This window comes from Phaseolus vulgaris, chromosome 1 (genome assembly GCF_000499845.2).
Source record: "Phaseolus vulgaris cultivar G19833 chromosome 1, P. vulgaris v2.0, whole genome shotgun sequence".
Taxonomy (NCBI): domain Eukaryota; kingdom Viridiplantae; phylum Streptophyta; class Magnoliopsida; order Fabales; family Fabaceae; genus Phaseolus; species Phaseolus vulgaris.
Window position 1 is genome coordinate 36,631,465 of NC_023759.2, and position 14,751 is coordinate 36,646,215.

At 30.3% G+C, this 14,751-nt stretch overlaps 2 protein-coding genes across 5 annotated transcripts; both read right to left on the reverse strand.

Moving 5' to 3' along the window:
* Positions 1-1,339: 1,339 nt before the first annotated feature.
* On the reverse strand, positions 1,340-4,038 carry LOC137814039 (protein FAR1-RELATED SEQUENCE 6-like). 4 transcript variants are annotated; one of them, XM_068616572.1, is made up of 3 exons: positions 3,896-4,035; positions 3,416-3,490; positions 1,340-3,328 (listed from the first exon to the last, which is right to left on the reverse strand). In XM_068616572.1, exon 3 carries the CDS (start codon positions 3,323-3,325, stop codon positions 1,364-1,366), a length of 1,962 nt encoding a protein of 653 aa, XP_068472673.1. In that variant the 5' UTR covers positions 3,326-3,328; positions 3,416-3,490; positions 3,896-4,035; the 3' UTR covers positions 1,340-1,363. The 4 variants fall into 4 exon arrangements, with proteins under 4 accessions (XP_068472673.1, XP_068472672.1, XP_068472674.1 ...); XM_068616571.1 differs by having other exon boundaries at positions 3,861-4,010; XM_068616573.1 differs by lacking the exon at positions 3,416-3,490 and having other exon boundaries at positions 3,896-4,038.
* A 4,166-nt stretch (positions 4,039-8,204) lies between these two features.
* On the reverse strand, positions 8,205-12,375 carry LOC137814040 (cytoplasmic tRNA 2-thiolation protein 2). Its single transcript, XM_068616574.1, has 7 exons — positions 11,852-12,375; positions 11,369-11,717; positions 11,170-11,256; positions 10,243-10,364; positions 9,980-10,058; positions 9,147-9,541; positions 8,205-8,513 (listed from the first exon to the last, which is right to left on the reverse strand). Exons 1-7 carry the CDS (start codon positions 12,145-12,147, stop codon positions 8,465-8,467), a joined length of 1,377 nt encoding a protein of 458 aa, XP_068472675.1. The 5' UTR covers positions 12,148-12,375; the 3' UTR covers positions 8,205-8,464.
* Between the last annotated feature and the right edge of the window lie 2,376 nt (positions 12,376-14,751).

The window sequence follows — 14,751 nt, forward strand, 5'->3', positions numbered from 1 at the left end:
AAAAATCAAATAATCTAGTCAATTCAAATAAAACTACTTATGGTATTTAAATATCATATTACATATTTAGACTTAATTAAAAAACATTCATATTTTGATTTATATTTACTAAAACATAATAAAATAAATTGTAGTGTAATTTTTATTTGAAAAACATTTAGTTTATTTACAAATATAAGAGAAAATTTGACATTATAAATATAACAGTAATTATATAAAAATAATTCAAAACAAGCATCTATATTTGACATTTTTGTTTATATTTGATAATTTTTCCTTATAAAATATTTACAATTTTTATGTAACAAATATTTATAAATGTTCTAATTCTGTTTATAATTTTATAATAAAAAATTAGAAAATTAATATAAACTAAATCAATTTAAATAATTATTTAGTGAAAAAACTGAATCAAATCTAACTGAAAAAATATAATTGTTTGTGAAACTTTAGCATTAGTGATTTAAATTAAAGACAATTGTCATTGTGCAGGATCTCTCTGGAAAGTGAATTAGGGTTGTAAAACACATTAAATCGGTTTGTTTGTATTTATTTATTAAAAAAACTTGGCATTTTTTTTAATAAAATGACTATATTTTTATTCTTTATGTATTTGTTGAATACATTTATTTCAAAAATAAATATTTTTTTCAACTTATTTAAAAAAAATAAATCAAACAAACATCTTAAAAAACTATAGTAAGTATTCTTTTTATTAAAAACCATTTTTACGTCAAAAAAATCTTTAGCAGTTTTTTAAAAAATTTATTTCAAAAACATTTATTTTAAATTTAAACAAACCAATGAATTATATATTGATTAAATTGACAATGTAAAATATTGTTTCAGTTGTTGGTAGAAAGAGAATTCTACATATATTATTACATAATTTGTTTATTCTGAATAGTTTTAAAATAAATTATGATGTTATTACACCAGTTATTAATTATAATTAATTTAGTATCAACCGATAAATGTAAGTAGTAACTTATCTTAACCCATTTTTTATTATATATTTCATTATTAGGCTTATTATAAATTATATAATTGTGAGAAATATTTATTAAATTAGAATTAGAACTAACACAAATTTACGATTTTCAATGTAAAAAATGAATAGTGTGATATATCATTAATTTTTGCAAGAATTTTATTTTATTTTCTTATTAATTTTAATAAAGATATATCATTAATACAGTTGCTAAAGCATCTTATATATTCTTTATGTATGTCCCGTATCAACAGTAACCATTCAAAAATTATAGAAATATGATAACCAAAATCCATAGGATAACTTTTGCAATTAAAGTTAGTCATATTTACATGAATTCAAAAAATATTTTATCCTAAAAGAACTTCATGTTCAATTTATCATATTGCTGTGTTTCTGTACATCCACATGAGAAGAGTTTCTCAGTAACGATGTCCATGGTTCAAGTTTCTCCTTCAAGTTACACAGGGTATCCTTTACAAAAGAACTTGTACCCTCAAATTCAGCTGCAGCAGCAGCAATACTATTGAATTGATTGCATAACAGATCAAACCTCTGCACTTGAGGTCCAAAATGCTCAACACCATAGCTGGTTTTGACATAAACATGCTTCCTCTGAACATTTTTCCTCCATCTGTCCAATATATATTTACAGGGGACCTCCTTTACTCTCTCTTGTGACAGTACTGCAAGTGAGTGCCTACAAAGTAAACCTCTGAACTCAAAGAAATGACAACTGCATTTTAGATCACAATCTTCCCTGTTATATATGACTTCAACCAAGGATTCCTTAGGTTTATCCTCTGTTATCATATCCTCTATCACATTGTAGTGACAAATAGAACCATCTTCAAAAGCAACAAAAACGTTACAATCAGCCTTTCCAACAAATTCACGTTGAACCTCCACAAACTTGGCGTGAGTATAAGCAGATTGAAACTGCCTCTCGATTGAAGAACTGGTAACACAAGTCTGGCTGTTACTGGATGAATGTATGTCAGCTATATACTCCTTCTCAGCCTTATATTGCAAGGCATTATTGTACTGATCAACAAATTGCTTCAGAGTTGTTTGTCGGTTTATATATCCGTCAAAACATGTAAGCCTACTTCCACTTTGTGGATTAATATACATTCCAGCCCAAAATCCACCTCTTACAAAGGAAGGAGCCCAGCGATGTCGCTCAAGGGACAATTCCTTCAACCATTTATTTTCTTTGAGGTCAAAATCCTCCACAATCTTCTTCCATTTCTCCTCAAATTCATCTGTTGTTGGTGTGTCATACACAACATTCTGCACACGATCTCTTAAGGTCTTGCAATTAGCGTACTCTTGGATTACTTCGGGAAGTTTTCCCATTATATTTGACAAACACCACCGGTGTGGAATGGAGGGGTATACAGTTTCAACTGCTTTCTGCATAGTCCTGCAGCAATGATCTGTTACGATTCCTTGTGGGGGTACACCAGACATGCAATGCAACAATGATTCAAACAACCAAATAAATGACTGTGAGTCTTCAGATGATAACAACCCACAACCAAATAGTACAGATTGCCCATGATGGTTAACTCCAACAAAAGTTACAAGTGGCACTTTGTAGTGATTAGAAAAGCATGAAGTATCAACTGTCACCACATCACCAAACGATTCATATGCAGCTCTACTCCTTCCATCAGACCAGAAAACATTCTTCACGCTGAACAAATCATCCAAGTCAATTGCATAGAAGAAGTTTCTATCTTGTTCTTGCATCCTCACCAGATACTTCTGAAGGGCATCACCATCTCCATTTTCTCCAATCCCATGTCTTTCTTTCTGATCTTGCTCTGATATCTTGTTAACACCCATGTCAATAACTTCTGGATCCATTTTCCTTTTACATTTCATCTCAATATTAATTGGGAATACACTAGGAGTACCCAATTCATGATTGTGACCGAGAGTAACTGCACTAACTCGATAGGTTCCATCTTTACGTAAAGTCAAATTTATCCTAGCAGTACAATACTGTTTCTTTGATGCATCAATAGCAGTTTTAGTTCTCTCAGAACACACCAGTATCAAATATTTAACTTTGCCTTCTCGTCCCCTTTTTGAGGTTCTAGTCTTGACGTTGAAGCCCATTTGGTTGGCATATCTTGTGTAATACAATCTTGCCTCAGGTTCTGACCTAAAGATCATTCCAGGCCGTGGCACAGGATAAACATCATCACTTTCATCCAAAGTAATGGCTCCAATCTTACATTCTTTAGGTAACCGAGAGATCAAGTGTTCCTCAGTCCCACTAGAAATAGTATCTAACTGAGCATCTGAATGACTTCGTTCACCCATTTCCTACAGGAAAAGCAACCTAGTCAAAACTCAAAACTAGGAATTTAGGAATGTAAGCATGTAATTACAATTCTTTACTTTCTTTTTTACCTGCAAGGTTTTAAGAAACAGTCTCCAATTATTATTTCAGCCACAACCTCTAGGAGGGTTTCAGGGTCAAGGTAACTGCAATTATGGCCACTGGTCACATTTATTCTTAATTTCTTACAGTATCAAAATTATTATGAAACTGTGACTGGGACTGTGATAAGAATTTAAAACCTTGTTTACTTAAATTATACTCAGATCTACAAAATAACTTCTAGCACCATGATGAGGCTACAGTATATTAGTATTCTGCTGCTGAAGCTATTCAAAATACAAATTAACAATTCAACCAGCAAGAATCAAATACACTATCAGGTAAAATAGTTAAAAAAAAATCCACAAAATTTGTAGGCTTGCCCTACCTAGACATCAGAATTCTTTAAGTAACAATGAAATTGAAAATTCCTTTGGACAAGAAGAGTAAAAAAAGAGAGAAGATCATAAATACCCAGAGCTCAAAATGGTGCTGGTTTGGTGTCTAACCTAATTAATGTTACTCTTCACTCCCTTTGAAACGACATCAAGAGTACTTGTTGCTCTGAAAACAGTGTGCTTTTGTTGGGAGAGAAGGAAAAGGCTTTGACTCACATTTCTGAATGTTTAGGGCATTTTTTGGTTTCATCAATTCAGTCTTATTCTTCTTTTTTTATTATTTACTCTGAAATCCACTAAGAAATGAAAGGAAAAACATGGAGAAATGGAAAAAGTGAGTCTGGTCAATATGAAATAGGATGAGAAAAAAATAAAGACACTGTAATTTAATTGAATATTATACATAATTAAATCTATTTTTAGTTTATGTTTCACATATTTTAATTCCTATAATTTTTTATTATAAATTTGATTTAAAATAATTATAATCTATCATTAATATATCATTCAATTCAATGGTTGACTAAACTATTTTCTATTCTATAAAAAAAATTAAAACATCTACTAATAGGAAGAAGGCCATGGTATTTATTATAAAAAAGAATACAGATGAACAAAATTGAAAATAGATGAAAAAAAGAAAAAAAAACAAAGATATGAGAATAAATATTTCTTCAGTTTTTCTATTAAAATCAAGATATAATTATCTTATCGGTTCCTACATTTATGGTCAATATTCAATTTAGTACAAAAGTGTTTAAAAAAAATCAATTTGGTCCTTATGTTTTTTAAAAAGTATCACAATTGGTCTTTTATGTTAAGTCTCATATGACGGTGTCAAGTGTTGCTTATGTGATAGAGAAAATTATTGATGCGGCCCATCAATTTAAAGACACATCAGATTAGATGTTGTGTGAGGTGGCAAGTAGAGGGTTTGACAGAGATTAGTAAAGATTAAGGGTCAGGGTTTCTTCTTCTCACTACTTTTGTATGGTGATTTGTGGACGGATAATCGTTTATGGACGGAGTTCAGTTTTGTGGATTGTTGGTGGGAGAAAGGAATTGACTTTTGTGATTAGTTCTTCGATTTGGTCCTCGTTGTTGTTTTTTCAATAAAAAACAAGCATAATAATATTCATGATCAAGTTCTGCACAAACAAATAAGTTATTGACGACTAGATCGAGATTGGAAGATGATCGACTAGATCGAGATTGGAAGATGATGGTCAAATCAAGATTGGAAGTTATTGACATCTATAAGAATCTTGCTCAACTCTTCGTCATTCCTCACAACCAATTGAATGACGATGCACAATTCGTGTCTTTTTGTTGTCTCTCGTGGTGTTTCCAACTAACTGAAAAACTTGAAAAATCAGACACAAAAAACGTTCAATTGAAAGGGAAACCAAAATTAATTATTGTCGATTTATTGTTAGAAAATTGAACATGTTAGCTAAAATAGGAGAAATCAACCTATAACCCCAATTGTCACTTACACCGTCAATAGGTGAGACTTAAAAGAAATGACCAATTTTGATACTTTTTAAAAAACATAGGGACCAAATTGATTTTTTTTAAATCACGGTTCTAAATTGAATGTTGAGCCTAAATGTAGGGACCAATAAGATAGTTATACCCAAAATCAAAGTAGAAGGTCAGAATAAATTAAGAATTAGAAAAAATAATTTATATTAGTTTTTTTTTTAAGTCTTTGTATCCATATCTTTAGATATCTCTGCAAATTGGGGAATAAATATTGATGATACCGAGCTTGAAACAAATACTCTTGAAAGATTGAGAAAGGTTTTGGTATAAATGTCAGTCAGTTGCTGATGAAAATGGAAAGCAAATGGATGAGACCTTTCTTCAATTTTTTCCTAACATTGTGACAATCTATGTGTTTTTCATGCTCATGAAACATTGGATTTGTTGCAATGTATCACGTTGTTGAGTCATTGTCACATTATAAAAGATATGACTGCTCTAAGAAACTTTAAAATCTTAAAAAAATAAGTTATTCATTGAATTTCATATGTAACTGTGGTCACCTATATTCAGCTTAACAAGAACTCTTTGATATTTTTTATCTAAAAAAAATAGACAACTATAAAATTTGCATAGAAATAATTTACTAATTTCAAAATTATAAATAATATTTTTGAAATAATAAAGTAAATAATTATCATGGTTTTAGTTTTTATAATCTTTTAAACATGATTAAAATATTATTTTCAGGAAGTACAGCAGACTTGAAATAGGAAGATATTTGTTTTTAATTTTTTTTTATTTAAAAAATAATCTCAATCACCTTAGTTAAGTGACCTGAGTAACCAATGCAATCCAATCCAAGTTAATATGTGACCAAAACTTTTACTCTTGTGTCAATATGAACCTTCTTTTTTTATGATGTCTAACCATGTTTACATATTGTTAGAATGAGAATGAAAATGAAAATGTTCATTTTTTAAGGTAACATTGTGCTGTTCTAAAAAAATTATTCATTTAAACCTCATATTTGAGGTATGACTAAAATATAATTTTGTTCATTTTTTTTCACTTTTATAAAATTTGATTTTAGAGAAAAATAGTATCTCATAATCAATAAAAAAAACCCTAAAGGCGCGCTGGTTGGCTCAATCATCTTCATTTCAGTCAAAAGTCAACTACTGTAATAGTGAAACAATTAATCACTAAATTTCAAAATAAAATAAAAAACAAAAAATATATTTTCACATAATTTCACTTTAATTTGATCCTTAGTTAGATTTCATAATTTTTATATAATTAAATTAATAGGACAAGTTTATTGAATCAATAAAAAAAAGTTTGAAAGTGTCTTTAAATTAATAATAATTACTTTCAGAACAAAACAGCATAACTAAGCTTAAAAAAACTTATATAAGTAATTATTAATAAGTTAATATTTTACCACATATCATTGTTACCACAATTCCACATAAATAATTTTTTTTTTTAAAACTGTAAACAAAAATATTAATAGCACATTCTTGCTTGATTATTATAATTATATAAATAAGAAATAACCCTTTTATTTATAAAAAATATAAACTATTATGTAATTTTAAGAATATTTTTTATTTATTTGTATATGATACTTTTATTGTTAGAGATATTGTAGTAGTTTTATTTTTTTATATAAATAAAATATTTGTATTCTTTTAGAAATATACATTTTTTAAGTTTAGTATCTCTTTATTTATTATAGTTCAAAGTAGTATGTCGAATCTTTTGAAAGATGTGGGTTTGGTGGATTCACTCTCTCTAATTAAGTTTGATTATTGACAGTTGAATCTTTTGAAAGATGTTGGTTTGGTGGATTCATTCTCTCTAAGAAACAGTAACTCGTATCTGGGGTCTTTCTCATTCTTTATTACCTTTATAAGTGATGATTCTATATGTAATTTGGATTTCTTTATTGAATAATTGATAAGAAATGTTTTTTTTTTATATTTGACACTTCTTCCATTGAAATCAAAATAAATTTGATACATCCACATGTGTTCTTTTGGTAGTGACTAGATTGATAAATATTTGTTTTTATCAGTTACAATAGTTCATGAGATTTAAGGTATTTTTCATAAAACTGTGTTCTCATACTCCTTAAAAAAATTTAGGAATAGAACACAAAACCAAACATATTATTTAAACAATCTGGACACTTATTCTTAATAGTAATCTTTCTGATCGTTTTTGGAAAATGTTGTCTTAACAACATGTTATCTTATTTAGAGGATATGATCATTTAAGATAATTTTATCTTTAATCATTTAAATGTGTTTTCATGGGATATCATCCTTCTAATAAAGAGAATCTATGTTTTTCCCTTGGTCTTAATCAATATTTTATGTCTATTTATATCTTTTTTTTAGTTTGTTACAACTATATACTTATTCCTTCTAATAATGATTATTCTAAATATAGTTCTTCTACAAATAATGATACTTGTTCCTTCTAATAAACACATTCCTTCTAATAATGATTATTCCAAATATAGATCTTTTACACATAATGATAATTGAGAAGTTTAACTTCAAATTAATTGTATTTGGAGTCAATTCCTATTCTAACAAATCAGTTATTGAGTGTTAATAATTCAGGTATAGATAGGAAAATTCATCATTTTGAGACTCTCTAGTTTTTAAAAGATAAACACAAGTCAATTGTATTGAGAAAATATAATAAATAGAAGGTAGTAAAGAAAACATATATGATATCTTTTAATAATAAAAAGGTTTCTTAATATAATATATAGAATTTAGATATTTTTTTATAAACAAATATCTCTATATTTCTATTTCCTATAATTAAACATTGATAAATAGTTGTTTGTTTTTCAAACACTCTCACACTAATCTAGTATTAATATGCGATCCCACAAAACAAATGCTGAAGCAATATCTAAATAACCTTGATGTTGATTAAGCAATAATAATAACGTTGTTGCGCCCAATGAGTATCCGGAGTCAACTTTATCACTCTTTGAATTGCCCTGGATACAAAAAATTATCTACTCTATCCCTCTGCTTAAATAAGCTCTCAAATAGTATCCCATAGAATCAACAACCACGATCTGTATGAGGCCAGTGGATCTCAGTGCTCCATAACTCTTTGTATAGCCACAGGCCAAAAGAAACCTCTAACAATCACTCAAAAGTAATCCTATTTTTCATCTTCACCATCAGAAAGCAGAAAGTCTTGTATTTGTTCCCTGAAAACAAAAAAGAATATTGCCACATTATCTCTTATGTCATGAACAAAGGACATTAGGTTACTACTATAAAATAAATAGTATCTTTCAAGCATACTTCAAAGAAAGCCATAATCCAATTAAAAATAGTGACCATAACTCAAGCAATTAAGTGTAGAAAAGCATAGGTACATCAAGTAATGTCTTGACACTGTAACCAAAGGCCTGAACAAGAAAAATAACCCTTTATGGGGAAAAAACCCAAAGACTGGACTATATGACATAATTTAAAGTACGGCTGTTTCCTAATGATAGTCAAAATAATTTAATGTCAAACAATTGATTCAGGAATTTTATTATCTCAATTTATTATCAGTCATGGTTTCAAGGCAGGTCCATTTTATTTGACGAATACTAGCAAAGCCAAAGAAACAGATTATCCAAAATTCTGATATTCGTATAATTTCTTTTACCATACTTGTACTTTCATTTAACAATAACATATACTAGCAAAGTTAACAATAAGAGAACAGATTACATTGACACAATACTAAATTTGTTGCAATCAACAAGGCTAGCTGTGACAAAAGTCCGAGTGGCATGAGTTATTAACAAACACAATCAACTGATATTGATAGCAAAACAAACTCTCACCTTAGCAGACTCAAATCACCATTGCTAGCTTGCTTTGCCCGGCCAACCATTGACTGAGGTAAATCCATATAAAATTGTTCCATTGATGTTGAATCACTTGGAAGAATCTGAAACTGACAACTCGAACAGCAGGTATTATAAAAATTGTCACTATTTTGGTGGCTATCCATATTACTCCAATCAACAATCTCACTCTTGTTGAGTGGGCTGTTGCAGAGAGGACAGAAAGATTCTGAGGAAACAGATTCATTTGATTTGAGATTATATCTCTTCTGTCGTCTTCGAGTCGCCAAAGGAACATTTCCATCAATGATCTCTGGAATCCTATTGAATTGAAAGGGAGTGAGTTTACCAGCTGTTCTTACAATTGTGCTCTCTCGAGATGGGTTTTCTTCCTGCAAAATAGGTATTCAACTATTGATTTTCTGATTAAATTTAGGTTTCTGTTAAAGTAAATGTTTAAAACATAATAAGCATCTTCTCTAAAAGCAGGTATTAAGCCACACATTGTGCAAAACCACAGCCTATCAATAAACTTGTTGACCCAGTAAAAGAATAATGTGCTCTACAAGTAAATCGAAAATTCAGAGGCCCGAATATGTACACAAGGTTTATCCTCTGACAGAATTTACAAAGATACACACATACAAATTATAACTATACATATAGGATACAACAAGTGAGAGAACTTAACACAAAAAGCTGAGTCAATGGACTCAAAAAACCAATGGCTCAAATTAAAACACCTACAGCTAAAAGTAAGAACTGACTTTTTTTTTATATTATTAAATGTCTCCACAATATATATAAAAGGGTTGCACAACAAATTCTACCTGCAATAAAGACACAAAAGATGATACCAGGCCATTAATGCTAGAGCACGGACCTGTAGACAACTTCACAGTCTTTAGACTGCCCTGCCAAAAAGAGATGAGAAACATCCATTTAGTAAGATTTATATAATTCAGTCTGACAAACATAGAAGACCATAAATGCAAAATAATGTGAAATTATACAAAACTTATAACAGAACAAACAAATGAAGACACCAATCTCTATTCTCATCAATGTTTGACATATCTAGAGGACTACAAACCCATCAAGGTGACAAAGCATGTTGATCTCTTGGGCAAAACAGTCACGCAGAGGAAGTACAACAGGAACTTCCCATCTAGCATCAACATATTGTATATCTGCAGGCAATGAGTATCCTTGACCCTGTTAAAACAAGGACATCTGAATCGATTATACAAGGTCATTCCTTACGTAGAATGAAAGAGAGTAAGAATATAGACAAGGTTGCAAGGATTATTATACAGTATAAGCAACGCAGTTTAATTTTATCAAGAGCAATGAGCCAATGACACAAATCCTAAAATAATACACATAGTTATAGAAAGCTTAACTTACAAAAAAAAAATCGAGAAAGCTTTAGTATAAGATGTTCTGATTTCATATGCCACCTAGAACTCATAGATTACTCCATCAAATACTTCAAATATTAACACTCCACATCCATTTTCACTCGCATTATATTGCAGCTCAGGCATATATTATATTTCTCAAATAAATAAAATTTAGCAGTTGAATTGTACTAACCAAATGACAAAATTCAGTCAGTGATAATCCTCATCAGTAAACACCGCAATTGCATAACTTCACTCCTTAAACAACACTTCTAACTATCTAGGAGTATTATGTTATGCACTACACAAAATAATGTATTAAGTAAAAAAATTAGATAAATGACCAATTCAATATATATATACACACACACAAACACACATTCGGTGTCCCCATCTCTCTTTCAATTTTAGCCATATTCTCGAGTCTGTGTTGTATCTGTGTCCGAGTTTCTTAGGTCAAAATTAACAAGGCAAAGCACATGAGAAACTCCTCGAGCAAGCAATGTTTAGAGTGAAGAACATTCAATTTGGCAAGCTGATTCACAAATCATGACAGAAAATTCTTAATTCACCCAACCAACAATAATGACTGTGACTCAGTTAAACCCAGTACAAACCTTCACGGTGGCTGAAATGACATGGCAAGCAATCCTCGAAATGCATGATCCCAGAACGATCCTGTTATACCCACATTCAGAAGCAACCTGTACAAACATCATAAAAGTTTTCAAACAGACTCGTTTTCATATAAACATATGTATGTATACAACCTTCAGAGACAACAATAGTAAGTAAAACCATCATCCAGAAACATACCTTTTGCAGCGCCAACATTCGCAGACAGATCAGCATGTCCTCCCTTCCCGTCGGATCACTAACCGTGTTCATTACCTTGATTAGCCTCTCCTTCCCATCACCAGAATCCGACGGGTAAACCGTCTCAATGGGAACAACATGCAACTCCTTCCTCGGCGGCACTAAACTCGACACAACCTCTCTAACAACTTCAACAGCTTCCTCCATTTCACTGGAAGGAATAGACAAGACGGCACCCTCATCAATAAACACAACTCCAACACCAAACACCGGCAACGACCTATCCCTACTCGCATCAAAGTTCCTCTGAGCCCTCTCTTGCATGTCATGCACAAATTGCAAAGCCACCCTAAACAAAATAAAGCACACCTTTTATTCTCCATTAAATACAATAATCTAAATTTAAATTAGCCCAACATTCGAATCATAAATTAAAGAGATTTAAGGGGGGGAAAGTAAAAAGGAGATTGGATTTGTGCTGACCTGGAAGAAGGGCCACCTGAGAAGGCAACGAGGACCTTATCGGTGGGTGTGATCATGGCGTTTGAAGTGACAGCGAAACGAAACTTTCCGAATAAGTTGGTTTTGAAGCAATCCGCGCAAAAACGGCCGTCGTCGATTCCGCCGTAGCCGGAAACGGCGTCGTTGAGCTTGCACTTGATGCATACATTGGTAGGGTTTGTTGAATCAGTTTCTTCGGATTTGATTGGTTGGTTACATGTTGCGTCTTCGTCTTTGTAGCACGAACCGGATTGGCACCCAGAGCCATTGCACGCCATCGACGGTGATTGCACTCACTTTGTTAGGGTTTTGCGGGTTTTAATTTCGACTATTTTAAGAAAAATAAAACAGGCATTTGCTGCAAATTATGTTTTCAAAAACATTGTTTTTAATTGGATAACTAATAATTTTTATTTTTTTAGGTCTTAATATTCAAATTTTGTATATACTCACTAATCTTTGCATTTTCCTTGCATTTTGGAAAATTTTAAAATTTATCTAATTTTATTCACACATGAATTTGGACATCAATTTATGACCACAATTCACACTCTTTTTTTAGATTCGAAGTTTTTAGAGTTCATATGTTCACCTCAAAGTGATAACAATCGAGTTTGATAAACTGACACTTTTATTTACAAAGTTCCCTTTAAACATTGGTTTTTCAATAAAACAACTCATCAAACATTAATATCTTTTTCACAAATTCCTACACCTATCAGTAAAGATAATTTTGACTTCAATATCTTTGAACATTGGTTAAATCATTCACCTTCACATTTAATTACAAAGATTTAATTCCTTTTCATAAACAATTCAATAGTTTTAAATTACATACTGATTTTAACAGTAAACAACAATTACAAAGATAAAGTCACAGTAATGTTTATAAACAAATAGTGATATAATATGGATAAAGAAAGATTATTCAAACTGAAGAATTCATTAAAGAATTTAAAATAGGATGTAACTAGTAATTAAATTACTTCAATATAATATATATATTTAATTAAAACTTGTTTTAATAGAAGTTAAGAGAAATGGGGATCTTTTAAATAAATTAAAATCATATTTAAAAAATTAGAAGATGAATCAACGTTAGATAATACAATAATTAAACATTAGATTGAATTACTTCCTTCATCTCAAAATTTTAAATTTTAATTGTTATATTTTTATTTAAAGTAGTAAATGATATTAAAAAATGTGAATGATATGTTAAGATATTGGACGATCTAATCACTATGAGACATCTAACTAGATGATCTTATGAGAATAAGTACATTTACGAAGGTTTTAATGACAATAAATATTATAAGATGTGTTCAAGTTTATAACAAAACTACTTCATGTGCATAATTAGATATAAACACACTAAACGATCTATTGAGATTAAATCTTTTAGACAATCTTGTAGTATTCAATCCCTTAAGAGTCTCTTAGAGTTAAACTTTCATTGTGTTCAAAGGAATTAAGACAAAGTATACAATTTTAACATGCTAGACGGTCTCACACTGATTAACATGTTAGACGGTTTCATTGTGCAAAATGTGCTAAATGATGTTGCTATGTTAAACATGTTAGACAATCTCTTTATGTTAGACTTGCTAGATAGTCACAATTGTGCTTATCTCTCTAGACGATCTTAAGAGAAAAATATGTTAGACAATTTCCAGAAGCTAAACAAGTTAGATGTCTAATCATGGTCTTCACATTAGACAATCCAGTCCACTTTTCCAATAAACAATCTATCACATTAGGGAGTTTCTAAACTCAATCTATGTGTTCTTAAACTATATTGCATTCATACTTAAATGTTTTTGAACCTCGTCTTCATGGTATCTATTCATTCGAATCAAAGTTTTCACTCAACGTGTTAATTGGATTGTTTTGGAAAGTTTTCAAAATGCAAATGCAAAACAAAGTCTTTCAAAAACTTCATGTATTCATTGTATTGATGACCTTGAATGAAATATATCTTCTAGATTGATTATAATATATTTTAACTATTGATATGCTTCAACGATCAAAAGTTATGCCAATATTGGAATGTTTTAAAAAATGTAGTTGTAAATGAGAAAGCTTTTGAAAAATATGTAGAAACTAATTGAAGAAAATAACATAAGGCAAAAGGTGTTGAACTAATACATTCATTTTGATTTACTTCAATAATATATATAATAAAATTACAAATACTGGAAGCATAAAATAGGATACTAACAGTCATGCAAACTGATCATTAATGCAATAATAATGGTAAATAGTTTAAGGGTAATAAAATCACAATTAATAACCAACATTTAAGGCTAATAAAATCTGAATTAATAACCAACATTCTCCCTTAATTCTGATTTAGAACAACCTTCATGCCCAACATATCTCTTAACTTGATGAAAGCATCGATCTTCAATGGCTTAAAGAGAATATCTGCAATATGATATTTCGATTTGCAGTATTCCAATTTGATCATGTTCTTCCCAACTTGGTCTCGTAAGAAGTGATATCGAATATCAATATGTTTACTTATTTGATGAAAAACCGAATTCTTTGCAAGATTAATTGCAAAGACATTGTCAACGTAAATCTTGATTGGAACATCTAGATTAAAACCAATTTGAGTCATGATATTGTTGAGCCAAACTGATTGACAAACACTTGTTGTTGCTACATACTCAGTTTCACAAGTAGATAATGCAACAATTGATTGTTTCTTTGATGACCACAAGCAAACAGTCTTTCTGATCATAAAACAATGACCACTTGTGCTCTTCCTCTCGTCTGAATCTCCACCCCAATCAAATGGGCCGTTTAGAAACGCAGACTTGACGTCCAGTTGGTGAATTTCCCATTGCCTTTGTGCAGCTAAAGCAATGATTAATCTC

Excerpts from the sequence above, each read along its gene's own strand:
- LOC137814039 (XM_068616573.1), bottom strand. The coding sequence starts at position 3,325 with ATGGGTGAACGAAGTCATTCAGATGCTCAGTTAGATACTATTTCTAGT.
- LOC137814040 (XM_068616574.1), bottom strand. The coding sequence starts at position 12,147 with ATGGCGTGCAATGGCTCTGGGTGCCAATCCGGTTCGTGCTACAAAGAC. Across the intron at positions 11,257-11,368 it reads GAATGTTGGCGCTGCAAAAG|GTTGCTTCTGAATGTGGGTA; the intron begins GTATGTTTCTGG and ends ATGTTTGTACAG. Across the intron at positions 10,365-11,169 it reads TCATTTCAGCCACCGTGAAG|GGTCAAGGATACTCATTGCC; the intron begins GTTTGTACTGGG and ends TTGTTTTAACAG.